This window comes from Myiozetetes cayanensis, unplaced genomic scaffold (genome assembly GCF_022539395.1).
Source record: "Myiozetetes cayanensis isolate MyiCay16 unplaced genomic scaffold, myiCay2020 scf1, whole genome shotgun sequence".
NCBI lineage: Eukaryota > Metazoa > Chordata > Aves > Passeriformes > Tyrannidae > Myiozetetes > Myiozetetes cayanensis.
The window spans coordinates 73,801,143-73,828,314 of record NW_026086604.1 but is presented as its reverse complement, the minus strand read 5'-3'; the positions used below and the strand labels follow the sequence as shown (position 1 = coordinate 73,828,314).

The 27,172-nt window shown below is 41.1% G+C and overlaps 1 protein-coding gene across 1 annotated transcript in view; it reads right to left on the bottom strand.

Moving 5' to 3' along the window:
* FBXL7 (F-box and leucine rich repeat protein 7) overlaps positions 1–24,868 on the bottom strand; it is a 176,947-nt gene extending 152,079 nt beyond the window's left edge. Inside the window, exon 1 of the mRNA XM_050319658.1 lies at positions 24,396–24,868. Within this exon, the coding sequence (XP_050175615.1) occupies positions 24,396–24,432 (37 nt within the window). The 5' untranslated portion in view covers positions 24,433–24,868. The remainder of the gene's footprint in view (positions 1–24,395) is intronic.
* Between the last annotated feature and the right edge of the window lie 2,304 nt (positions 24,869–27,172).

The window sequence follows — 27,172 nt, the reverse complement described above, 5'->3', positions numbered from 1 at the left end:
CAACAAGAACACAAAGTCAATTGAAGTCTCATATGGTTGAGTTATGGTAAAACCCCATCAAAATTAACTTGAACTTCTAAGTTAGTCAACTAAGATTCATACTTGCACATGTAAAAATTGAAAGCTAAGCACCAAAAAAACCACCCAAACAAACAAATCCCAACAACCAAAAAAAAAAAAAAGACCCACAAACCAGTAACAGCAATAATACCTGCAGCTAAAATAATTGAAATGCCATGACTTGCTTTAAGTCTTACTCACATTTTCAAGAACACCTGATCATAGTATACAAGCCTTGCAGTGCTTCAAATTTATGATAAACTTTACGTTTGAGAAACCCTTAAATTGAACAGTTTCCAAAGCATCTTAAAGGGAAGATGTGAGGTTGGATTGTCAAGCACGCTGCACGTTCAATCAAAAGTTTATGAGAATTTGGAAGTTTTTAAAAGTTTCTATGCTGTATACAGCATGAGTTTTTCTCATTATAAGATTTTATTTCTCTAAGATATGATAGCAAACACTAAATTTCAAATTTAATCTGATATGACACACAAGTTTCTAAGTTCTTATATGCATAGTCATTTTGACTATGAATAGACAGACATTTTTAACAAGTTGAGGATAAAATTCTCCACAGAAATCCTACTGCCTGCAGGTTGTCAAAAGTCATATGACTGTAATGATTTCAACTAAGGACACCATGAAAGGACACATTGTGAAATCAATTACTCCTGTCACAATTAATAACAGCAGATTATTTTTCCCCATCTGTTTGAAAACTATACTAACTGTACTCCTAGGTCATTAGGCCAGTAATTTCCATTCTACCTCAGGGAGAGGTAAAAGGGGTGCCCTGATAACCTCAAGCAAACACTTGTTTCTGTACACCACACTGCATTTTACATAAGCCTTCTGGAACATGTTTCCAACAAAGACCACTATTAACTTGCTACCGTGGCAGGCAAGACAGCACAATGCTGAAGTAAACAGACAAATACACCTGCTTATACAAAAACCTACACCACTTAGTGCCAGGAGAGTAGAGGTGTCAGATCTCATCTCAAAAGGTCCTCCTCTCAGTCACCTTCTATTAAAGAAGTATGTAGCTACATATGTACTGATAAATGACATGCATTGGTTGGCTACCAGATATATTCTTTTGCTTAGTACTTACATTTGAGTCAGAATTCCTAAAGAAACATTGAAAGTTTTAACTACCATCTGACTTCATAATGGGTTACAGTATAGGTTTAATGTTACACATTCCTTACCTGGCTTACAAAATCAGAACCAATCACAGTGCCTGTATGCATTCCAGCGTCAAATTTTATTTTTAACATGGAGAATCTATATGCTCATATTTCTCTCATTTCAAAGGTTCAATAGTTTCATTAAAGGATAGCAACTTTTAAGCAGACTTTTTTTAAACCATAAATGGGTTACTATACGCCAATTAAGTGTTAGTAATACTAACCCTTCACAGTCTACATATCTGTCAGGAACCCAGTAATGCTATTTGCATTAAAACCTGCCCAAGAACATCTGTATAGAAAACTGTTACAATGAATGCTAATTGTTCCCTTTAACTAGTCTGACTGCCTTCAGAAAAACATACCAGTAAGATGGAGCTCTTCACTGTATTTGTAAATACTCGGGTCCATGTAGTTATCCATATCACCATAGAATCACAGAATCATTTAAGCTGGAAAAGAACCTTAAGATAACCAAGTCCAACCCTGAATCTAATGCTGCCAAGCCCACCACTAAACCATGTCCCCAACCACCACATCTATGTGTCTTTTAAATATCTCCAGGAATGGTGACTCACCACTTCCTTGGGCAGCCTGTCCCTATGATGGGCAACTCTTTCTATGAAGAAGTTTTTCCTAATATCCCATCTAAACCTCCCCTGGCATAATTTGAGGTCATCTCCTCTCATCCTGTCACTTATTACCTGGGAGAAGAGACCAACACTCACTCCACTACACCCTCCTTTCAGGCAGTTGCAGAGAGTGTTATGGTCACCCCTAAGCCTCCTTTTCTCCAGGCTGATTAATCCCAACTCCCTCAGCTGGTTCTCATAAGACTAGTGCTCCAGACCCTTCACACCAGCTCTTATTAACCTTCTCTGGACTTGCTCCAGCACCTTCATGTCTGTCTTGTAGTGAGGGGACCAGAACTGAACACCAGATTCAAGGTGTGGCCTCACCAGCACTGAGCACAGGGGGACAATCCCTACCCTGGTCCTGCTGGCCACCCTATCTTTGGTAGAGGCCAGGATGTCACTGGCCTTCTTGGCCACCTTCAGACAAAACCATACTAAAAAAAAAGCGAACCAGCCACGATTACTAGACAATATTTGTTGTGTTGGTCAATTGTGCAATGGAATAAGCAAATCCCTGGGAAAAGGGCAACTTACTCTCAGGACTTAACACAGACTCTGTTAGCTCAAATAGCAGAGGTCTTAAATAGCCCAGAAAGACTGCTTAAGATTCTGGGTCCTGTGTCTGCTATAGATGATTTGAACAAGAATATCAACAGAAGCAGAAAGATCACGACAAAAACAAGCCTCAATGCATGCACCCTCTAACAGAAGTCATAACTGAGCAGAAAAAAAAAAATTATGATTTGTTGTTAAAACCAAGTAAAATACTTTGATTTTCTCATGGCAGGAAGTGTTTGAATACCTGCTTGAAAAAAATTTCTGAAGACCTATCCACACCAGGAGCACACTGCCATATCTACTGTAGGGTGTCATTTTCCACAGGCTTTATAGAATATTCTGGATTGAAAGGGACCCACAAGAATATCAGCCCAGCTCCTGGCCCTGAACAGGACCATCCCCAAGAATCACACCATGTGCCTAGAGCACTGTTCCAATGCTTCCTGACCTCCCTCAGGATTGGTGCTGTGACCCCTGCCCTGGGGGGCCTGTTCCAGTGCACAACCACCCTTTGTGTGAAAAACCTTTTTCCAATATCTAACCTAAACTTACCCTGACAAAGATCCATGCCACTCCCTCAGGTCACTGTTCACCAGAGAGAAGAGATCAGTACCTGCCCCTTCGCTTCCCTTTATTAGGATATTGAAGGTCTCCTCTCAGTCTCCTCCAGGCTGAGCAAGCCCAGTGACCTCAATCCCTCCTCCAATTGTTTCTTAGCAATTTTGAATTTATGTATGAAGTGAGAACCATATCTTACTATTACATTTTTTGAACTTATTCTGGCAATTCTCATATTGATTTTTATTAAAACTTTATTTTCTATATGAATCAATCAATGACTGGCAAATCATGCAAGTACTTTAGCTTTTAATAAAGACCTGACATTTAATTAAAAAGTTGTTGGATTGCTTCTGTATTTCCAGAATTACAAAATCAACAGCATACCTACAATTCAACATACGTAGATGAAAAACTCCTCATGCCTAAGCTTCCTCTCTTTTTACCCTGAACAAGTTTCTCTGAAGTAAGTTTCCCCCAATTTGAATCAGCTTTTACAGCTGTTTGCCAATTTAAGATGAGGGCCATGGCACACAGAACAGTCAGTGTTTCCATGTCCAAGCTGCTCCATTTAATACAGAGCACTAACACTGATTGCCTGACATAGGAAGCTGAGCCATGTTGACGTGTCTGCGTGTATTTGACATCCAGCTACCAGAAGCTGTTACTGCCAGTAGACACAAAACATGAACAAACAGGTCAATAACAAGAACTCTCCTTGAGTAAGAAGAGCAGATGCTGACAGTATTCATCTTTTAGTAAAGTAACTAAAATATCTCGAGTACTTAGCATTCTTCTTTTAAGAGAATAGACCAGAAGACAGCAACAGTCCTCATTAGGCCCAAAGAGGAATACAAACTGAAGAATAAGTCAGAAGAAACTTAGCCATTACTACCAGACATTTGTTTAGATATGGAGCATCCTACCTTGTGATGGGAAAGGACCTCAGTTTTTGTATTAGTCCTCTATTGCAGGAAATGCTCACCATACAAAAAACAGTATTCAGGAAAAGCAAGCCTAAGCAGGATTAGATAATTACAAACAGAGAGACATGCAAGTTAGGCAGCTTTGAGTCAGAGATGTTATCAAGCTACAAAATCTGCTTTTTGCAGAATTCTGCCAATAATCACAGACAGTAAATGTATCCATTTGCCTGTCTTCTATCCTTACCAAGGAGGAAACAGACCCTGCAATTTTTTAAACCCCTGGAATGGCTTCAAGTCCATAAAGGAATTCTGCACAAGTTATTTGAAATTCACAGGCCAGATCAACTTTAGAAACTTGCTGAAAAAGCAATGTCCATGAGCAACAGAATTTTTTCCCATGTAAAGATTCTATAAGGATGAGTATCACAGTTCAGACAGTTATACTAGCAACAAATGGATTTTCCAATGGTACTTCACCTGATCTGAGGAATCCATTACAGACTACATTTGAAAATGTCCTTTCCTCTGTATAAACCAAACTAAGAGTAAGGGGGCTTACAGCTATATCCAGCAAGTAGATTAGCTCTCACTATATGTTCACCCTCAGTTTTAAAGGTAGTCTCTGAAATAGAGATTGTTCTGAAATTGTTCTGAAATAGAGACTTCCAGAAGAACAAGCAAGCTTTCTGCATGCAAACAGAGGTTTAGACTTGTAAAGTCATTCTCAGTGAAAGTCATCCCAGTTGGACCCACCAAGTCAGGCTTAGCAATCCCATGTAATATGAGCAAAGTATTTGAGAAAAGGCTATTTCAGGGTAAGATGAACTCAAATAACTATATGCTTCAAAGCTTTTACTGTAAAAATGTTTATAAAACCCATCCCTTATTGAGAGCTATTGAAAACAGATGAACAATAAAAATGCTTATGCAGGAAAACTGAAGAGCTTGGAAAAGAGCAGCTTTATTTCTTATGGTCCATAAATCCAACAGTTAGAGTGTACTATACATATGACAAAATTCCAAACCCCTAGAATAGTCAATAGTTCAATGCAATTTCATGGAGTTTCAGTTCATTTTATCATCTTGAGAGGAGTTCACACAATAGGTTCATCCATTGTCACACAACAAGGCTGCACTACTGGATGGGGCTAGCAACACTGTCTGTCTAACAGTCCATCTGTCAAATCAAAAGGCTAAGGGAACAGGGTTTGTTCAGCCTGGAAAAGAGAAGGCTTTGGGGTGACCTAGTTGTGGTCTTCTACTACTTCAAGGGAGCCTACAAGAAAGATAGAGACTGTTTACAAGGGCATGTAGTGACAGGACATGGGGAAATGGTTTCAAACTGAGAGTAGGTTTAGATTAGATATTAGGGAAGAAATTCTTAATGCAAGGCACTGGAACAGGCTGACAGGACAAGCTGTGGATGCCGCATCCCCAGAAGTGTTCAAGGTCAGGTTGGATGGAGCTGTGAACAATCTGGTCTAGTAAAAGGTGTCCCTGTCCACAGCGAGGGGTTGGAAATAGATGATCTTTAAGCTTCCTTCCAAACCAGGCCATTCTGATCATACAGCAAGGAAAAAACAGACTCATCCTCTGAAACAAAACTTTGCATATTGCTGCTGCTCTAAGGCTCAACCACAAGGTGTCAGAAACAAACATTTTCAGCTCACTGTAGTGATGAATGATTAAAATTTGCAGGATTTAACTTTTAAACACAAAACATGACTGCAGCTTTTCACATCTACTGATTAGCATAGCCAGGAGAATTGTAGTATTTTGAATAAGGTGCAGTGAAGACCTAGTAAGAAAAGCACATCCACGTATCTCTCCTTCCTATTTCAGATACCAGTCATGACCACAAAGTATAGCTCACAGGTTCTGTCGATCAGCTCTTCACGTGATTGCATTAAACTTTTCTATCTTCATAAGTCACTATGGTTTACTGCGAAGCATGGGACACCAGGCTACAGGGATCTCGTTTCAGCCAGTTCGTGTATTTTTGGCTATGCACAAATGTACTCCGAAGGAATATCTTTGGAGAGAGTGATCTTGCCCATACAGCCCCTTTCTTCCAACTCCTACTTCTGCCACTGTTGATAACTGCCATTAAGATTTTAATTTAAATCAGGGCAGACACAAAGAAGTACTGTACAAACCGTGAGTTCTGAGCCTATAGAGATGATCATCATCTGCACAATCAATAAATAACATTTGTTAGGACAGGAGCAAAGCATTAGTGTTTACCTCTATGACAGAAATACAACAAGACAACATGCAGAGTCTCCCTCTGATGAGAGCCCATACAAAAAAGCTCTGCTCTGAAGGACAAAAACTCAGATGCTCACATGTTACAGAGGAAGGCAAGTAGTCTCAAAGCAGCAAACTCTCACAGGTCGAGTACCGTCTTGGGTTAGCAGAAAACATGCCAATGAATCCCAAGGAATCAATCACCATTTGAGTTCAATATCAAATCAAGAATAAAAATGTTCAAGTCTAAATAGCATTTTTATATCACATGTGCAAACACCATTTTAAAATAAAGGTAGTACTTTGCTGTAAATGAGGCATAAAGTACTTTGCAACAATTTATTTTATTGTCATTAAACATTCAAAGAAGCAGCAATTCTGGTTTGTTTATTATGGCCAAATGCCCAGATTTATTTTTTTTTTCACACATCTGTTTAACCTAAAATTTGGACAGTTTAGGCTGCAAGAAAACAGAATGCTGAAAATGCGAACAACTTTGCCTTGAGGAGAGGGAAGTTTCAAACCTGGCAGGTAATTTATCTCTACAGAAACATAGAAGTTTTGCCAAGACTGGAGATTCCCAATTAGTTGAGATAATATGGGATTGTCCAGTATTTTACATCAATTTTCTCACAGTTAGAGAGCATATCTGTGCTTAGCATCCTCCACCATCATTTGCAACTCTAACTAGCACAAGGAAATCAAGACCATTTATTCTACTAAGTGAAAGTGGAAAAAAATTCCTGCCTAGAAATTTGCCTGCAGCTTTTGTACCTACTTGAGAAACTCACCTACATAGTTTGGAGATTTTGGGAGAGAGAAGCAGAGGTTTCTCCCTTTTCTAGTTGATAAACTGGCTTTGAAACTCTGGCTTCACTTCCCCCTCAGCTTTTCTGGAACGAAACAGCCTTGATCCAGTTCTCTCACTAGATTTATGGGGAATGTGCAACACAGACCCAGTGGGCAGCAAGGCCCAGTTCTGTTACTCCTAAATTTTCCTTTGCTTCAGAGGAGTTTGCTGGCTGCTATAATTTAGTTGGCCTTTCCTATTTCCTGTGCCTCTCACAGACAATAAACAGAAATATTCCAGACATTACTTTTTGTCTGGATCCCAAGAAGCATTTTCAAAACAACATAAGCATTTCTTATGCACAGTGCCCACTCTCCCACACTTCTCCTCAAAAATCACACACCAGAAGAGAAATACTCATCTGAAGAGACAACCGTGCCACTAAACAAGGGAAGAATAGCTTCTTAATTTACTCAAAAGTGATTAGGACATGTAATAGAAAACTCTTCAGGACATTAAAAACTTCTGGACACTATGAACTACACCAATACAGAAAAAACTGTAGCTGAGCTGCACAGTGTCAAGCAGCAGTGGCTACCAACCATCTCCACGAGGGAGCATACCCAAGGTTTTATTGGTTTTGCAGACAGTTATTGAACTGTGAGGAATTGTTGTCAGACTTTACAAGAAGGCATCAGGCAACTGGATTAACTGACTACAAGGATCAGAGAATCAGACACACCCAACTATATTCATCTCTCAGAACACATTAAGGTGAATCCAGACTGATCTTAGATTGAAGTTGGCTTTCAGCTGCAGAGAAACAATCTGCAAAGCAACTCTTGAAGGAATAATACCAGATTTGACACAAATTTACAAACAAATTCCTTTGGTAGCTTCTAAATGTATTCCTTATCTATTTTGTTTTCAACTTCATTCAAACATTCAAAGCCCTACCTGGAAAAACATCTTTGTTACCTATCCTTAAATGTCCCTAACACTGTCCCAGAGCTTCATAGCAGTTCACAGTGCAAGATAGCACAGGAAGTAATTGAAGTGGCAAGCTTTCTTTAAAAAAATTTTGAAAGCCTTTGTGCCATTCATGTAAATGGCATTATCTATCCTTACAACGTTACTACATCATAAATCCATCACTCTTCAATATAAATCTTTGTATGACAAAGCAATGACAAAACATCAGATAGGAAGAGTTGTCCATTTACTGTTCACAACTGATGCCATCTCTTCAGAGAAGTTTTCTTATGTCTACAGCAAAGAGTCAATCTTCAAAAAAAAAAAAATCAAACCAGTAATAATCTTTCCAACTTAGTTGGAAAGCACTGTAGAATGACCTGATATGCCAAGTCCTTGAGATGCCTTGGACTATTGCCAAACAGGAAAGATAATATTCAGCTACTGAACACCTTTTTACCTATTGGGAAAGGGAAAGAAGTCTTTTAATAAATGGAAGACAGCAACAAATCTGTTAAAGTTCACAAAAGTCATCATTGCACCGCTCTTCTTTATGGGAGTTACTCTGCCACTGCTCAGATGCAGCATCCCTATCTCCTCCATCACAGAACATTCCACAAAAAGTTCCAGGGGAATACTCAGCTTATTGCATCTGGTAAGCAGCAAACTAAGAACACATTATATCAGTAAAAGAATTTTAATTCACCAACTTTCCAAAGAGCATAGCCTTACCAAAAAAGAAGAGTAGCGTTGTTACATTTCACTGGGTCAATTCAATGCACTACATTAATACATATTGACACAAAGTGTTACTGTTACAGTAAATAGTTTATAAAAAATACCATTAGTTGATTTCTGGTCTGCTGGCAACTAGAATTATCAGGAGTCAGCTGATGCATTTCAGAAGATAGCCAGGATTTAATGACTTTCCTGTGTAACCGATGTGGCTAGACAGTTTCAAGTAAAGTACAGTGATCTGGTTTCCAGACTCTCACATCACTTGGGCTGGGTTGTTTGTATCATCTTCTTAAGACACAATAGTACATTGGACTGTCCTTATCCAAACACCGCATTTTAGTTTAAAATAATTAACAAAAATAGAGTTCAATTACTCAAAGGAAGTATTTCAGAAATAAGCCATAGATCACAAAGTCAGTGCTGGTCACAGAACACTGAAATTCATTTTCTTAGCCTTAACTCTTCAAAGCCATTTTACTAGAACCAGATTGACAAACTCTTTGAAGATTCTTAAAGGAATTCTAGAGCTTAAAATGTTAGAAATTCCACTAACCTGGCACATATACTAAGAAGAACTAGATGTTTGAAGAAAGTTGTGAATGCCTTTTTTTTTTTTAATACACTATGCTTGTAAACAAGAAGGCCAAAATATCAACAATATCATGTAGTATGAGTACATAATATATCTAATATATGTATAGAAATTAAAATTAAGGCCAGTTTCCTAAAGAATTCTGCTGTTCACGTTTTTTTATTCTCATCATACATTTTGGATTTCTGCAAAGCGGTTTTACTTGTGTTGCAATCTTGGTATCATTAACACAGGATCAGTATCATCAACTGCTTGGCAGGCAAACTCAAAACCTGAATGCAAGAATTAGCATATTAAGATCCAACTCCCCCAACAAATCCTCCCATGAAGGAAGATTTAAACAAAAAGATACTAAGTCCTTATTAAAAAAAGATCCAAATTTAAAAAGCAGTAACTCTGGTTCCAGAGGCAATAAGCTCAGCCACAGCACATAAGCTTCATTTCTCAAAACTCAAACAAACTTAATTTTGATATTGATGCAGAAGAGAACATTAGAGAAAACTTCATATGTTGTTACAATCAAATAAATGCTGTGAAGGAGCAATCTTCATTTTCAAATCAGCCTAGAGCGCCTGCCATTTGTAGAGCAGAGGAGAAGAGGTAGAACAATTTTATTGTCTTAATTTTGACATCCATTGCTACCAGCTAAAGAGCAGTCCCCAATTCCCCTACAACCCTACTTTATTCAAGTAGTAATAATCTGTACTGGCAACACACATCCAAACATATGAGGATGGAAAATGGATAGCAGCAGTTCTTGCTCACAACAAAAAGATTTTTCACTGAACACTAGAGAACCTCAAAGAGATCAAATGCCAGGCAGGAGAAGAACCTGCTAGAACTAAGATGAAACTATGCATACTTTTTACTCCTGTGGAAAGGTAAAAGCTCTAGAGAGATGGAAGTTGCAAAGGGCTTATGGAACAGTTGTAAAAAGCTGACTGCAAAAGTACTGCAGAGCAGCATTGCAACATTATCACACAGTATCTGGAGAGCATGATAAATCAAAGGAGAATAGAAAGCAATGGAAATCCCAAGAATTCTTTGCATTTGCCCTTGTGCTCTCATGTTGCTCATCCTGTACCTTCAGCAAGTTGCAAACATGAAAAGCAAAAGCAGATTTGTCATGTAAAAGTGAAAAAACCCCAAAACAAAACACAGCACACTTGTTAAAGTGTGGTCATCTTCCTATTAGTTAAAGATTTGTGAGAAAGACTGAGGAACTCCAGGGACACCTCCCTCTTTCTTCCCTATCCTGCCCTTCCTTACCTTATACACAAATACACAAAGGAGCAAAAAATACACAAAATATACCTTATACACTTATACACAAAGGAGCCTCCCTCATCAGCCATCTAGGACTACAGGGTTAGATTACTACATACCAATAGGTGAGCTTGATCTATTCTATTCATTACAGAGAGTTTTTATACTCCAACATGTTCATTATTTCTGGACAATGCCATCCACTTGAACACTTCACCATGCACGATAAAAGAACTCACCTTGTACTAAACAGATGCTTTGGGTATAAGCCAGCAGACTTCAGGGCTCTCCTTACAGGCCTGCCCAGTAGCCATGTACCACCACTTTCAGATCTTAGTATATACAAAATTTATTCAGCTAAAAGAAAAACTTGGAAGAATGAGTTCTACTGATTTTACAGGGATTTCATTCACACCCCACTTCCTACCCATAAGCCAGAATGTACAGGTTAAAGCACAGTTGTGTGAAGATTCTTCTTCTCCCAAGTGCATAGTTAGAGACCTGGCCTTGGCTTGAAAATACCTCCTAAATTTACAGAATCCTTCAGAATTTGTTTTAGGTTTTCTCAAAACCATGGATGGTTAAGTATTAGAAACAAGGCTGTTACCAGTACGACTCAATTAACACCAACCACATTCCTTTGAGCCGAGTGCCAATACCTCAATTAGGAAGAAAACAGAGAAAAACAGGGGTAGGATTAATCGGTGCTTAAAAGGCACAAACAGACAAACCACACAACCACTAACAGCCAACTGCTGCATGAAAGGCTTCTGCATCTGACTAGACTTGTTCTGGTTTAGATCCTAATCCTGGGGAAGCTAAACTTCACTTTCTAGGAATGTTTTTGCTCATGTAGAGTCTTCATGAAGAAACACTTCAGTGACAAACATGGTGAGGGAAGGGCAGGAGAACCTCTTATTCACAGAAGAGCAAGAATTTATTTTCTACAGAAGATGAGGTCTGGCAAAATGAAAGCAGGAAACCCAGAAAGGAATAGGTGTGCGACATTCACTGTGTACAACTTCTGCTGCCAACTCTGTGCTCAAAAAATGGTAAGTGATAAGGTTGTTCAATTCCACTTTGTTACCTGATCCACACTACAGAAACATGTACCATTTTTAGGATGCTGGGCAGTCATTAGAGTTCAGCTCTTGGAGACACAAATACAGCTTGACACCCTATGTACTTTCATGATGAGAAGCAAATTACATTATCATCAAAGCCCTAAATCAAAACAATACTTGAATCAATAAATTCCTGGACAACATTTCTGTACTACCTCTTGATAAACTGTAAGGCCACTCACAGTTGGACAGTTTCTCAGATAGGTTCTCACATAGAGCCTCTTAAAACCAGAGTCAAAGTGGGAAAAATGTAATTGTAATTGAGGGAGAGGAAGTCTCACATTCACCTTTGTTCCAGTAGTTCCTGGCAAGAGAAATAAATACTCACAACAAGTATTCATGTTTATCCATAAAGACAACCACGCAGTGCAACAAAAGATACACCCACAGGGGAGTAAAGAGCAATAATTTCCCAAGAGAAATGAAGACATAAGCAAAGTATTTTGCTCATGCCTAATGAATGCCAAAGAAAACTTCAAACTGGACTATGCTGTCTAGTCTATACATACAAACGGAAAGAAAAACCTTTTAAAAATGGCCCCTAAAATCTTATGTTGGAATGTTTTAATTCAGGCACTGTGGATATAGCTCTGATCTCAAAATCTTTCATAGACCTAATATGTCACAGGACATTTAATCTTCCACCCTTCTAGAAAGCTACCTCCTGTCCCACACAGAACAAATGTCAACAACTGAATTAACCTAAAGATAGCTTTTTGGTACTGAAACCAAAGCATAAATTCAACTGCCAAGCAGCATAAGACACAGCAATACCCCAAACCCATTGTGTTGTACATGACTTTAGCTTTATATAGAAGATTCTATACTGAGAAGGATCCATTAGCACTTTAGAGAATTAAAAATTAACCATGTCATCTAACAGTGATTGCCTTAAATTTCTTCTGAAAGCAATCACATTTCATTATTTCTTTTAGAAAAACTAAGCCATTTCTTCTAAACCTGAATACTAACCTATCCCTTGTACCATAATTTAAATGAGGGTTTTAAGTCCTTTTTTATCTCATTCTCGAGCACATGGAAAGAAGTAAATAATTACATTAAGCAGAATAAGGATTATTGTATATTCTACCAGTCATGGTTACATCAGTATGAAAATGGCAGAAATTATTTCTTATGATAACTAATACAATTTCTTTATTAATTAAAGCAACAATCTTCATTTTCCAGGAGAGAAAAAAAAAATGTGATACTGAAACAAGCAAAACTCCACTGAAGAAGCTTTTCATAAGAGTACAGGCCATTGCTGCTGCCAGAAACAGCAACAGAAAACCCAGAGCCAGATTCTACCACCACAACTCTTAGGAGGATTCTTCTATTTTATCTGTTCTCTGCCAAGAGAAAGTGCAGCCATTGAGAAAGAGCGAGTTTCTTTACACAGTGGAAATGAAGACTTTTAGCATTAATAATATAAGGTAAAAATAAATTACAGTTGAAAAACTCCAAACCAGTTGCAGACACAAGTTTAGAGAGCACTGTTTAGAGATACTCAACTACTGTAATACAGCCTTAACAACTGCCAGAACTTGCTACAGCTGAACTCTATTGCTTCTGAAAGCCTGGTAGTACTTTTTCTAAACTTAAGTAATCAGTAGAAGTACAGGAAGATCAAGTTAGAGAACATTTAAACAAACTGGACAGACAAATTCATGAGACATAATGGGATGCACTTCTAAGGGCTGTGTGATCTGGCCAATGCCATGGTAAGGTCACCCAATTATCTCAGCAAGCTCATGGCAATCAGAAGAGGTTCCCGAGAAGTGGACAAAAGCAAATCACGTCCCTATCATTAGAAGGGCTTGGAGGACAATCTAGGGACCCACAGGTCGGTCAGCCTCACTTCAATCCAAGAAAAATTGACAGAGCTTCCCAGTAAACATTTCCAAGCCAAGAAGGGGATCAGAAGTCAAGAGCGCAGATTTATAAGTGGAAGTCATGCTTGACCAACCTGACAGACATTGATAATGAAACAACAGGCTCAGTGAATGATGGGAGTACAGCAGATGTGGTCTGTCCTGACTTCAGGAAGACTTTCCAACTCTTGTTTTCCATCGCACCTTCACAGGCAGACAGAGGAAGCACAGAGAAGCTAACTGGACAGTGAAACAAAACTGAAAACTGACTAACCTGCCAGGCAGGAAGATACTTAAGAGAGCTAGGAGAGTTTACTTTGGAGAAGAGAGGGCTCAGATGGAATCTTTTCAATGTGTAAAAATACCAGGAGAGAAGAGAGAGTGGAGTAAAGAAGACAAACTCTTCTCAGCACCAGCCAGTGAACAGACAAGAGGGAATGGGCACAAAATTAAATGCAAGCATTTCCATCTTAGCACACTAAAGCTTTGGGTTTTTTACTTTTAAAATCTACAGGTGACTGAAACAGGCTGCACAGGGACACTGTAATATCTTCATCTTTGGAGGTGCTAAAAGGTCTGACTGCACAATGTTCTGGGCAACCTGCTCTGGTTGGCCTCGTTTTGAGCAGTGGGTTGGTTTGGAGATCTCCAGAGGTGCCTCTTCCAACATGTGTACTTCAGGCTCTATAAGAGACATTGAGATATGGCCAGGAGTTAACTGGAAGATGTTCTAATGTAATTTTACTGTCTCTACAGATCTCCACTGGCAATCTAGTATTCCAGAACAAGAAAAATTCTCAGCAAGAGGCTCTGCAGTAAGAGCACCTATGTTCTCAAACCCTGCTAAAAGAAGATGAGAACCTCCAAGTTTGTTGCCTACAAAAGAGTACAATCATACATGAACTTGAGAAGAAAGGTCAGCTACTAGATCTTCTTCACATAAAGAGCACACTCTTAGCTTCAGCTTAGCACGCATAATTGGAATTGAAATCCTCATGCTTCGAGGCTTTTTTTTATGCCTCTTAGTATATCCCAAAGTTCCAAAAATTCTGAAAGCATGAGTTGTAACAGTAAATCAATAATTTTCACCACATATTTCAGCAATAGCTTATTGTTTCCATCATCTTAGTGCATGACCACACCTGTACTACTGCGTCCAGCTCTGGAGACCACAGCACAGAAAAGAAGCAAGTCCATAGAAGAACCACAGAAATTATCAGGGTGCTGGAGCAGCTCTCTTATGAAGGCAGGCTGAAAGAGTTGGGGTTATTCAGCCTGGAGAAGGGTCCAGGAAGACCTTTGCAGCCTTTCATTACTTAAAAGGAGGCTTATAAGAAAGATGGGGACAGACTTCCTAGCAGGGCATGTTGCAATAGCACCAGGGTTAATGGTTTTAAACTAAAAGATTTAGACTAGATATAAAGAAAAAATTTTTTACAATGACAGTGGTGAAACACCTGGAGCAGGTTGCCCAGGGAGGTGGTGGATACCACATCCCTGCAAACACTGAAGATCAGATTGGACAGAGTTCTGAGTAACCTGATCTAGTTGAACATGTCCTTGCTCATTGCAGCAGAGTTGGAGTAAATGACATTTAAAAGGTCCTCCCCCAGCCCAAACTACTCTATGATCCCATGTCAATGTCACGAGCAAAATCCTTATAAAATGTCAGAAAAAAGGCAAATGGCAAACGGAGAATAGAAATACGTTTTACCAGGTACTACAGGAAAGAATAACAGATCTATTCAGTACTTCTCTTGGTACCGGCTGTTGCCTTTTGTCTTGCCCTACTGGGGAACTAGATCAAGTACTACCCTGATTGCACCAGTGACAACAACAACATATTTCATTTTAAGCACCATAAGAAACTCTCAAATACATGCACTTTCTGTTCATGAGTTCCCACAATAGCATTACGATCTCTCAAGGACAGGATTTAAGCAAAATACTCATGGTAAGTAATTATTATACAATTTAAGAAAAAAATCCCTCCAAGTATTCTCTATTCCATGCAGTCTTACATAGAAAGAGGATTGTGTGCAATCTGGCAACAAAATATTATCAGAGCTTTAAATAGATGGCCTGCTTCTCCACAATGCATGCAGTCATACAAGCAATAAAAGTCTGGGCTCCCCACAAACTGACAAGATTATACCTATAATATGACAGCTAGGCTTGATCCAAATTCTCCTTTTACTGTCAAACAAGGCTGTGTGACTCTTTATCAAAAGAGGTTCTTTCTAATTAATTATCAATGATATTATTCCAGTGTTTCTGGCATCTCTTCTTTCTTTTAAAAACTGACATCCTGACCTCGTAACTGATCCTTTTATAATACCACCTGCAAATTTAATGTGTTTTTTGTTTTTTTTTTTTTAATGGGAACAAAGAAGGAAATTGAGGAAGATAATTTTAAAATAGATTCACTGAAAAGAGTATTTAAACACCTTCCTCCAAGTTAGTATGCTGCTTGGGAAGACTTCAGTATAGCATTCCTGCAGCTATTACACTCGTTTGTACACAAATCCCTGGGAAAGAAAAGTGTCACATAATTTAAGGTATTGATATGACAAATTTATGTGTTGCAGACAGGAATTTCCTGATTCAAAACATGGGCATGAAAGAGAGCTTCCTGTTGCTTGCTTTACTCCAAGCAGGGTAAAAGAGGGTAAAAAAAACTCCAAGTGGTACAATTTTTCCCAATTTACTTGTTTAAGGCCAAGGTCACAAAAGTGTATAGCGTGAAGAGACCTACTTTGCCAGGAAACTACTTTTGTTGAGTTTGGATACTGGCACAGAGTTGGAAACCTTTCCTTAAATACCTGTTCAAACACAGCCAACTGAAACATAACATCAGGATGATAACACCTCCTTTATGTTTCAACTCCTCTCAGGAGGTCTCACATAAAACTGTCCTCAATGCAAAGTCTACGCTAGAAGGCACACAGGTAGACTTGGAACTAAAATGAGGGGTATTATCAGACAGAACTACTAGCTTTTCCCACAAGATCGGGAACAACACTACTAGCACTCAATCTAAATGCTACTTAAATAACAAAGTCCTGCAGCTCGTCTATCCAATCACAAGTTGCACACCTATACATACAGAAAATGTTGCATATTTCTTTTTCTTATCATTAAATAACAGATATTACTGGCAGCCCACCACTCATTTTTCAGCTTTTGAAGGTTTGTACTCCTTAATGAAATAGCTGCCCTAATTTAGCAAAGCACATGTCCTGTATTAAAAAATACAGGCATAGCTGACTATAAGACAAAGAGCAGAAATAAACCACTCATGCATTTCAACCTTCAAATGTCATCCACTGCCTTCTGCCAATCACTTTCCTAAAACAAACAAGACCCACAAAGAAGCAAACCAATTCCTAGTTAGGAATTGTTCACAGAAGTGAGGAATCCAGAAGTGGTCAAAGGACTGAAACTGCCAGAAAACCAAATTCGCTCAGGAGTTTTTTTGGGTTAACAGTTTAGACCTAAAACCACACATCCAATTCTGAATACATTTTGATTCCCCAGCCCCCAAAGAATGATACAGTATCCACTTCGTAAAATCCGTACTGAAGCCCAATTTAGTCTGAGAATGTCCAAGAAAAAAAACCTACTTGTTTCAGTTTAGGAAACCTACCAAAGCAATCTCATGTCCTTCCATGCCTATGGGGTGTGTGTAAAAGAAGGACTAGGATGTGCAAGTCCTGGACTCCTACTGAGATGGGTCTGCTGGAAACTTTCCCTGTCACGCATCCCCAGCAAAGTTTATTCAGGCTCCTGACTGGCACCAAGTTAACAATTTTTTAAAATGTACAGAAGAGTACCCAGTTAATGTTGCACCAAGCAAAGCTACCATCCAAGTCAACGAAAACTTCTTAGAGTACAGTTAGTTAGCTTCTATCTATTAACAAAATAGTAAAATAATTAGAGACTCTCCCTTACCCCAGAACTGTGTGATGAAAGAATAGCATTTTATGAAATAACATGCACCTTAGCCACTAAGTTATTGTCTAAAAAGCTATCAATAACATTAGCAACTTCTTAAAGCTTAAATCCCCCACAAATCTGTAGCTTCGTGTGTGTATAAACACGCATGTTTGAATACACACACAGGCAGTTCACTTTTCAGAAAAGAAAATTCTGTATTATGACCAGCACAGCAGCTCAGTTAAGTGCTGTGTCCAACCCTCCTCCTGCCACTGCCATGTGATCTGGACAACAACATGCAACATAAGCACTGAGCTTAGAGTAAATTTACTTTTTGGAGACAAACTGAGTAAACACACAGACACACAATCATATTGCATTGCTCAGCTGACAGTTACACAAAAAATGAGTATTATAAGCAGCATTTCTGAAGATTACTTTCCATTAACAGCAGTTGGCCGCTGTCAAAGTACAAACCCACTTCTAAAAAAAAAAAGACATTGCTTGAAGGATTGACACTTTGAATATTGCCATACTTCCTGTCCCAATCTTATTGTTAAGAGGCAAGTCTCAATGCTCTGAATGTAGGAGAGTGAAATCCAGCCACAGGTAAAATGCAAGAACCAACCCTGGCCAAGCACCAAAATGCAGAACACAATCACATAAATGGCAAGAGCAACACACAAAGCACCATTGAGTAGCACCACGTTATTTACAGTAGTCCTGCAGCATGTGCTAAGGTTCAACTGCAGCTCTCACACACTAGGGAGGTGTATGAAAGAAGACTAGCCCTGCCAGAACAAAAAAAAAAAAAAAAAAAGATACTTGTGTGAGAGCAGTAAGATACATTACCTAAACAGATCACCTAAGAGAAGATCAGAATAGTAGAGACACCAGGGTTTAACATGTCAAACAGTAATGTGTAAATACAACCCAGACATCAAAACAAAGTGAGGAAAAAAAAGCACAGCCCAGGAACTGTTTAGAACCCAACTTGATGAGACTCTTCACTTGACTCTGGAAAAGTTATGGGGTAGAAAAAAATTAATACCAAAGTGATAAACTGTCCTTGCTAATGAAGATGCAGTACACAGGGACATGTCCAGGACATGTCACAATTTTGTAATTAAATAATGCAGTAAAAGTTAATTTGCTGCCATTCCCACCCCCTCATCCTCATTAAAATGTCCTGTGAGGCTTCACAGATTCTAACAACCAGTGTAAATAACTGGTAAATGATTATGATTCAACTCTTTGAACAAATTAGCTTACCTATCACTAATACTGTTTCTCTAGTGCAAGACTAGCATGTTATATCATTCTTCACAGCTGACACAAGCACTACAAGTGAAGTAAATCCAGCAATACTTTATAGGGAAACAAATCCTAACATATGCAAAAATCTATAGGTCCTGAATGACAGGACTTTCGGATTTAAAAGATTTCCAGACACAACATCAGATGGGTCAGAACACGTCTTCACTGGATTAGCAGAGATCTAGTTTGAAACGAAAGGCAGCATTCACAAGGAGTTACCGTCCAATGGCACCTTCAAGAAAAAGGACACAAGTTTGAAAGCTTAGGTCTATAATGTAGACCTCAACCATTTTCCCGTGCTGAAGGAAGGGATTTAAGAGAGTAACATACTCCAAAATGAACACAGACTGACCTATTTCTCCACAGTGCAATATGCTGGCAATCCCTAGATAGTTTTAGCTACTGTACACCATGTCACACATAATTAAAGCTACCTTTGTGAACCATGTTGCCTGTGCTTTGTAGAACTATATCCCATGACAGAGGCAGGTTTCCCTGCTGGTGCTTACTTTACAGGACACTGGGATCTACACAGGAATTTTCCTTCGAAGTGGTTTGTGAACAGAAACCACCACAAATAAAAATCTGGAGAAGGAATATTTTCAAAACAAGAACTGAGTTTAAGTTATTCCTAAAGAGTTTGCTTTAAACTCTTACCAAATTAAATATTGAGATTCAAAGAGGAAAAAAAAGAAAAAAGTTTCTCAGCAAGGCTTATGATACAGAAAGGATGTTGATTTCCTTGTCTAAGCTGCCATTTCATCTATTTCTCCCTTGCCATCCCCTGTTCTCCACAGCACCAGGCTGCTGTACTACATCAAGTCTTTCACGATACATTTCAGATCAACTGGAGCTGCTGCACTGTCACCAATCCTCTCTAGACCAGCTTCTGGAAGAAGTAAGTGCAGCAAATATCCAAAGAAAGTTTCATCAACAACTACAGGATTCTGGACAACTAACTTACTAAAAAAGATATCCCTTCATAAGATCTGAACATTGGTACTATCAAAATTTTGTACCATTATTTAGCTCCTCTCAAATTTGACTGGTTCTCCTGTCTCAATTTAATGAAGAAGTCACTTGGGAAGAAGACAACTATTGAAAAGTTATGGTTGTTTTGCAAAGCAGCATTTGCACCCCAATGCTACAGATTCCCCTCATACAAATGAACACAGGTTGTTCCTCCAACCCACATCACAAAGCCAATTTCCTTATAATACAGAAGCCTGCAGTTTTAAAGTCCTCCCCTTGTGGATGAGAAACTTCCTCAGGTGCTAAGAGGGACAGCATCCACTTACCTTTTCACAGAATATGCTGCGTTGGAAGAGACCCACAAGGATCATCGAGTCCAGCTCCTGGCCCTCCACAGGACCATCTGCAAGAGCCACAGCATGTGCCTGAGAGCATCATCTAAACACTTCTTGAACTCTATCAGGCTTGGTGCTGTGACCACTTCCCTGGGAAGCATGTTGCACTGCCCAGCCACCCTCTGAGTGAAGAACCTTTTTCTCATGTCAAACCTAAACCTCCCCTGACACAACCACAGGCCATTTCCTCAGGTCCTGTCACTGGTCACCAGAGAGAAGAGATCAGTGCCTATCCCTCCTCTTCCCTTCACAAGGAAATCGTAGACTGCAATGAGGTCTCCCCTCAGTCTCCTCCAGGTTGAACAGGCCAACTGACTCAGTCACTCCTCATGTGGCTTCCCCTCAAGACCCTTCACCATCCTTTTGCCCTCCTTTGGACACTCTCCAGTAGCTTTATATCTTTTTTATATTGTGGGGCCCAAAACTGCACACAATATCCAAAGTGAGGCTGCACCAGTGCAAAGCAGAGTGGGACAATCCCTTCACTTGACTGGCTGGCAATGCTGTGCCTGGACACAGTTGCCCCCCAGGACACGGTTGGCCCTCCTGGGTGCCAGGGCACTGCTGACTCAGATTCAACTTGCTGTTGACCAGGACCCCCAGGTCCCCTTCCATGGCACTGCTTTTCAGCATCTCATTCCCCAGTATGTACAAACATCCAGGGTTGCCCCATCCCAGGTGCAGAATCCAGTACTTTCCCAAAGAAAGTTGGCAGATGTCAGCTGGTCCCCGTCCCACCAGCTGGCACTACAGTCAGCTCCCGCCCAGCCTTGTGCCCAGGTAATAAGGTTATTCTGGGCAGAAGCATTACAGAAACAGCACCCAGCAAAGTACAAACAGCAACTGCCAAGGTGGCTGATCAGCTTGGCAGTAGTTAAAGGGCAACATATCTCAACTCAGTCCCCTTACCTGTGATGATGAAAAGTGTCTTGTTGGGTCAGCTGCAACAGCACTGCATTTTAAGAGAGGTCCTTAAACAAACACCTGACTTTTGATAGGTTCTACAACAAAAAGCTGTTCCTTCCACTATCAGACACAAGGCCTCCCCTTATTTAAAAACAAGCAAAGAACTAAAGCAGTGACAGAAAGGTGAATGATTTATCCCCATGGTAAGAAAGGAAAGGACAGCAATAAGCACTCTTTCTAAGGTAACTGATGATACATTTCCAGTGCTTTAGAAATACTATTTCCATGATAAAATAGATTTCTTGCTCCAGTGATCTATTAGCATTGGTAGTGCTACTGAAACACAACCGCTGAAACACATTCAGAAAGACTAATTTCAAGCTTAAACACTTCAGTCTGTACCTACTGCATACTACAACAAGCCTGAAATCTCAAGTTCCATATTTTTTTTAGGAAAAAGAAAATTCCAGAAAAAAATCTGCCTTAGAAAAAGTATTTTAAAAGTCCAAATGAAAACTAGTAAATTTATACTGAGTATTTTACTTTTTAAAAGAGGTAAGCTCCTGTAAACAAAATATGGTATGTTGTATTTTTTTAAAAAAGAGTGTTATGTTCATATCCCATTTGCATGACATGATTTTTCAGATAAGCAATGTTATTCACATTTAAACTTCATTCAGAGTAAGTTTTAGCCTGCATTAGAAAATTAAATTAATGGAAAACAAATATATTCAAAGGTGCAGGAAATGATTCATCAGACTCTGTAAACAAATTTTGGACTCCTCAAACATCAACTTTCCTGTGCATCTTGACAATTGTAACTTCCAATAAAATTCTATTCAATAAAGCCTTGGACAAGGAAATAAATAAACTACACTGTACTGCCTTTATGTGGTAAGTCCCACTTAGCTGTCTGAGATTACTACGTATGTCAATTTCAAAAAAAAAAAAAACACAAACAAACCCTGTTTAGTGATTCATCAGTGTAACAATGCAGCAATTCATGTAACACCCAATTTCCTAGTAATAAAGGTTATTTCCTGATTTAAAAGTTTTATCTTAAGCAGGAGCTCTCCTTGCCCTATCTCTTCAGCTTTGAGATGAGAAAAAATTTGGGCAAATTCCTGATGTTCTGTAGTTCCACAGTGGATGGAAAGGCCCTGTGAAAAACAGCAGCCATTTTAAAAACCATTTGAAGTTGTCTTCCTGAAATCTCACTTAAGGTATCAGCAAGCAGCAAAAGAGAAAACAGCATTCAAGAAACTCAGCTAACAAAGGTACTTTTCTCCATCCCTAAAATGGCACATCGTAGTACAACATCAGCCTACAATGCCCACTGTGCTGCAAAGTATGTGCCACAGACGCCACTCTGAGAACTTCCACCCGGATATTCAGGTTGCTTTTAAAGCACACAGCAACTGGGCGATTCCTCAGAGTGCTGCCCCTCCACCGGGGATCACATTCACTTCCTACTGAAGAGTAAAGTGTTACAGCACTTAAACAGTTCAGTTGTCAAAGGCACCAAAAGCCCTAGGTGAAAAAAGGTCTCTTCAATCACTTTTTGATTCGTACTCCTCTCCATCACCCAGAGAGAAAGTAGCAAACAAGAGCTTCTCAACGTTTCTCAGTAGTTGATGATCCATAGGAGTTGCCAAGAAACACAGATCTATAAGCACATTTGTGATGCCTTGGAAAAGTTACCTAAACTGGAAGATCAAAGTTTTGGCCATGAGGTTTGGGATTTTTTTTTATTTTATTTTAAAACCATTCTTCTCCCTACTTTTCAACACAGGTAATGGTGTGTACGAAGATTAATATCCCACATATTGTCTGCATTCCCAGGATCCAATCTCCACTCTGAATGGAGGAGAGGGGTGAATTAAGAACACCCTAGTTGCCCAATCCTCCTTTTCCTCACAGTCCCTATCAGGTAGTTGGGGAACAGTAAAGCTCTTCTTCCCTTCACTAAGGGCTGCAAAAGACTCAATGTGAGTCACATTCGTTCCCAAAAGTTGTACATTTACTTAAGTGAGCACAATTCACAAGAAAGCTCGGAGATGCATCCACACCTTCCTATCATTGAGGTAAACGCCCCTCAGTAACACAGTTTTTTTGCAAGTGACCAGAACTATCAACACTCATCCTTTCAACTCGGGTGAAAAAGTAAGATTTCCCTTCTCAGAAGGAATCCAAAGAGGATTGCAACTTCTAGGTTCACCCCATATATGCAGAAGTTATTCTGGTGATGGTATCAAGTGAATGAAACCCCACAGTAGCAAGAATAGCTCAAAGCTTCTGACTCCTTCAACTCTTCACAAAGCAGAGCTCATTAGGCAATAAATGAAAGAAACTATGGAATCTGCCCTGAAAGTGGTGTTTTCCCCCTTTCCTTTTCACAATCTCAATGCATATTTTGGATGCCAGAAGTGTATTATTTGGCAATTGCCGTCTGAACTCCCAACGAATGGAGCAGACCTGAGGACCACCTCCCTCGCTCCACCTACAAACCCTCAACGACAACAAAATAAAGGGAGGAGGAGGTGGTGGTGATCCTATAGGATTGCCCAATATTTCGAGGAGAAGTCATTTTTCCTATAAAGTTGCCTAAATACTTGCAGGACAACACATATACAAGATAGCTAGAAGTTAAAGAAAGCTTAAAACTATCTGGCAGGAAGACAAACTTTCTGTAGTTGCCATTGGTTTGCCTGACACCAGCTGACTGTTCCAGTAGTCCTTCACACCAGCAGCAAAGCAGCTGAAATTCATCCCTGATGCAACTCCGGCGAGACTAATAGGTTTCCACAAGAACGAATCAGGCCCTGTATATCTAAAACCAAACCCGCTAAAGTTCCACTGAAGCGAAATTGCAGGAGTACAATGTATGGATAACAGCTGGAGAACATTAACTCTCCCCCCAACCCTTGCCGGGGTTAATTTTTTTCTTTCTGTTCAGACAGGAAGCAGTCATATACCATACTGCATAATATAAGAATCCTGGGATATAAAGACGACTAGAATAGGATTACAAAGAGCGCTCTACAAGTTTTTAGCAAAGTTAACGCTGCCATAACCCCTGAGCTGCCTTCGCATCGCAAGGCGCACCGCTGCCCCAACAGCATGAACTGAGACAGCACTTAAGCCTCATCTAGAGGAATTTAAAAAAAAAAAAAAAAATTAAGGGTGTGTTTGAGGGACGCAGCGCAGCGGGAGCCCGAGGACTGTGTTGTGGATCGTCCCGACCGGAGAGTGGACTGACTCCCCGCCCGGTCACCCCCGTCTCCGGCCGGGACGACTCCCGCTGCTACTCCAGCACCCCTCTTCCCGCCCCCCTCCACTCACCCTCGCTGCCGTACTGCTTGCCATTGTTCGCGCCCATCCTGCCGGCTTCATGCTCGTCGCCGCTTTCCCACGCCGCCGCTCAGCATTGCTGCCCCGGGGCGCCGAGCGACCGCGGGCGATGGAGTGGAGCCCTGCGGCAGTGCTGCGGGAAGAGCCCCTAAGAGTTTTCACGGCGACACGTTCAAAGCAGCCTTGTAACTTCCTCCATTTCTTCTCGGGTTGCCGACACCCTCCCTTCCCCCATCCAAAAAGATAAAAAGAAAAAAAAAAAAAAAAAAAAAAGGAATCAAAAATACGATGTCTCGGGGTGCCCTCCCCGCCCCGGTTTCCAGCCGGGGTGTCAGGACAAGGGAGGCGGCTCCAGTTATAATCCACAAGCAGGACGGGCGGGACGACCTCCGGGCGCTGCTCCTACCGCCCCGCGGCCGGCGCTGGGGCTCCTGCGATGCTTCAGCGCCGCTCCGCCTTCCTCCTCCTGGTCCTCCTCGCAGCCCTGCCGCTGTTGTCGCCTCCGCCGGGAGGCCGCCGACAGCCACTTGTTGCTCGCGGAGGGGAAAAAAAAGAGCCTCCGCCGCAGACTTTTGTTAGCGGCAGGCGCCTCCTCCCGGCGCCCAGAGCCGCAGGGCCAGGAGGAGGGAGGGGATGGAGAATGGAGAGAGGGAGGGGGGGATGGAGCCCAGAGCGGCCCCGTCCTTTAAAGACACAGCGCCCGGCACGGGGTCTCCCCTGGCCGCTGTTGCCCTGCCTTCCACGATGAATCCCATCGGAGCGCCCCACGGGCCGCCCCCTGGCTCGGCCCCCTGCACTTCTCCGTGCAGCCCCAGCCCCTCTGCCCTCCAGCCCTGCTCGGCTCGCCCCGGCCGTGCCCCGAGGCGGGGGTCTGCAGCCCCTGCCCGGGCTGCCCGGTGCGGGACGGGGGCAGAGGCCCGCCCGGGGCGGCACTGCCCGGGTGCCCTTCTGACCGACGGGTCAGGGTTGGCACCGCCGCGGCACCTCCCAGCCCTGTGCAACTCACGGGAGTTGTCAGAAATTAACCATGCGTAGAAGGAAGCCCCACACGCGGGCCATTTACTTCTCGTTCTCTCCGGCTGCTCCGGAGTTGGAGCCGTTTTCGCCTTGCAAATAGTATTCCCACAGACACTCAACTCCAGTGAATCATTCCCGGCCTTTGCCGCCATATCGAAGGAAAAGTAATGAACTGTTTAACATCCCCAAAAATTAGTTCTCCAGGTATGCTACAGGGCTGGCACTTTGGGAAGAGATGTTTCTATTTATTTCCACTTTCTTAAAAAACAGATTCTTTTTTCACCCCAAAAGACAAACTCCTAAACTCCCAAGGTCACTGAGATTGTCAGGAAATCAGAAGCAATATATGTCCATTCAGCTCTGACAGGGAACTCACCTGCCATTACCAACATCACCTAACAGGACTTCATGTATCTGAAATGGTGGAGTGTGCTCAGTGGACACCATTTATGGGATAAGTGCCTTTCTGGAGAGCAGCCCACCCAAACAACAGAATTGGGAAGCAAGGTTTTCCCTACTGCATGGGAGTCTACACCACCTCTAGCTCACAAAAGGGACTGGATATCAAGAGATGCTACCAATTGGGAGTGAGGGTAAACTGCATGTGTGAACAGGTTAATATCAAAACTGCCAGTCCTAAGAGGATGCTTGCCTTCAGTAGGCTACCAAAAAATAGCAACGAAGTTTTCTGCAGACGGTGGTTATCCAGATTAACTGGTAATCAGTGGTTTACCAAAGGCTTTTTGGAAAAAGAATCTGATTGAAAAAAGTGAAAAAGAAAGATGAAAGTTTGAAATGGGTGGAGAGGGACCCTGGAGTAGGCACAGAGGAGCAGTCCAGCCTGGTTTGACACTGGTATCTCACCTCTTTCTTGGCCAGATGGTGCTGCCTCTCTGTTTGGTGGCCGGTCAGAGTGCAACCAGCGGGGATCCACGCTCCAGGTGTGCAAAGGGTGTTGTGTCACGTACATTAGCATAGGGAGCAGCACAGGTACATGTAACTATACCTGAAATGTGAGTTACACAGGTACCTGCAGGAGGCGTGTGGAAAGAGGGGGACCCACACTTCTGGAACAGGGATGTGTACTTGTAGCCCACACAGCTTGGGAAATGGCATGCCCGCAGCCATGCATGTGTGAGACTAAGACTCTTTAGGATTAGTCATAAACGGATCTTTAGAAGTTTATAGCTCTCTACTGACATTTTGTGAGTATCTATTATTGTGTTTTATGTGCTGTATTGCTGATACTGAGCCTCAGCATACAGCTTATTGATTGCCAGGTCATTACATATCCTTGTTAAAAAGACAAAACTGCTTTAATCCTGATCTGATTTAAACCATGAGTTGGGAAGTTTTCCCTGCACTGCACTATGATCTTATGTATGAAAAAGCATCTCTTCCTAAACGGATCACAACACATACAAGATAATTACAGATTCATAGAATCACAGAATATGCCAAGTTGGAAGGGACCCACAAGGATCATCGAGTCCAGCTCCTGGCCCTCCACAGGACCATCTGCAAGAGCCACAGCATGTGCCTGAGAGTATCATCTAAATGCTTCTTGAACTCTGTCAGGCTTGATGCTGTGACCACTTCCCTGGAAAGCCTGTTCCAGTGCCCAGCCACTCTCTGGGTGAAGAACCTTTTTCTCATGTCAAACCTAAACCTCCCCTAACACAACTCCAGGCCATTCCCTCAAGTCCTGTCACTGGTTACCATAGACAAGAGACTAATGCCTGTCCTTCCTC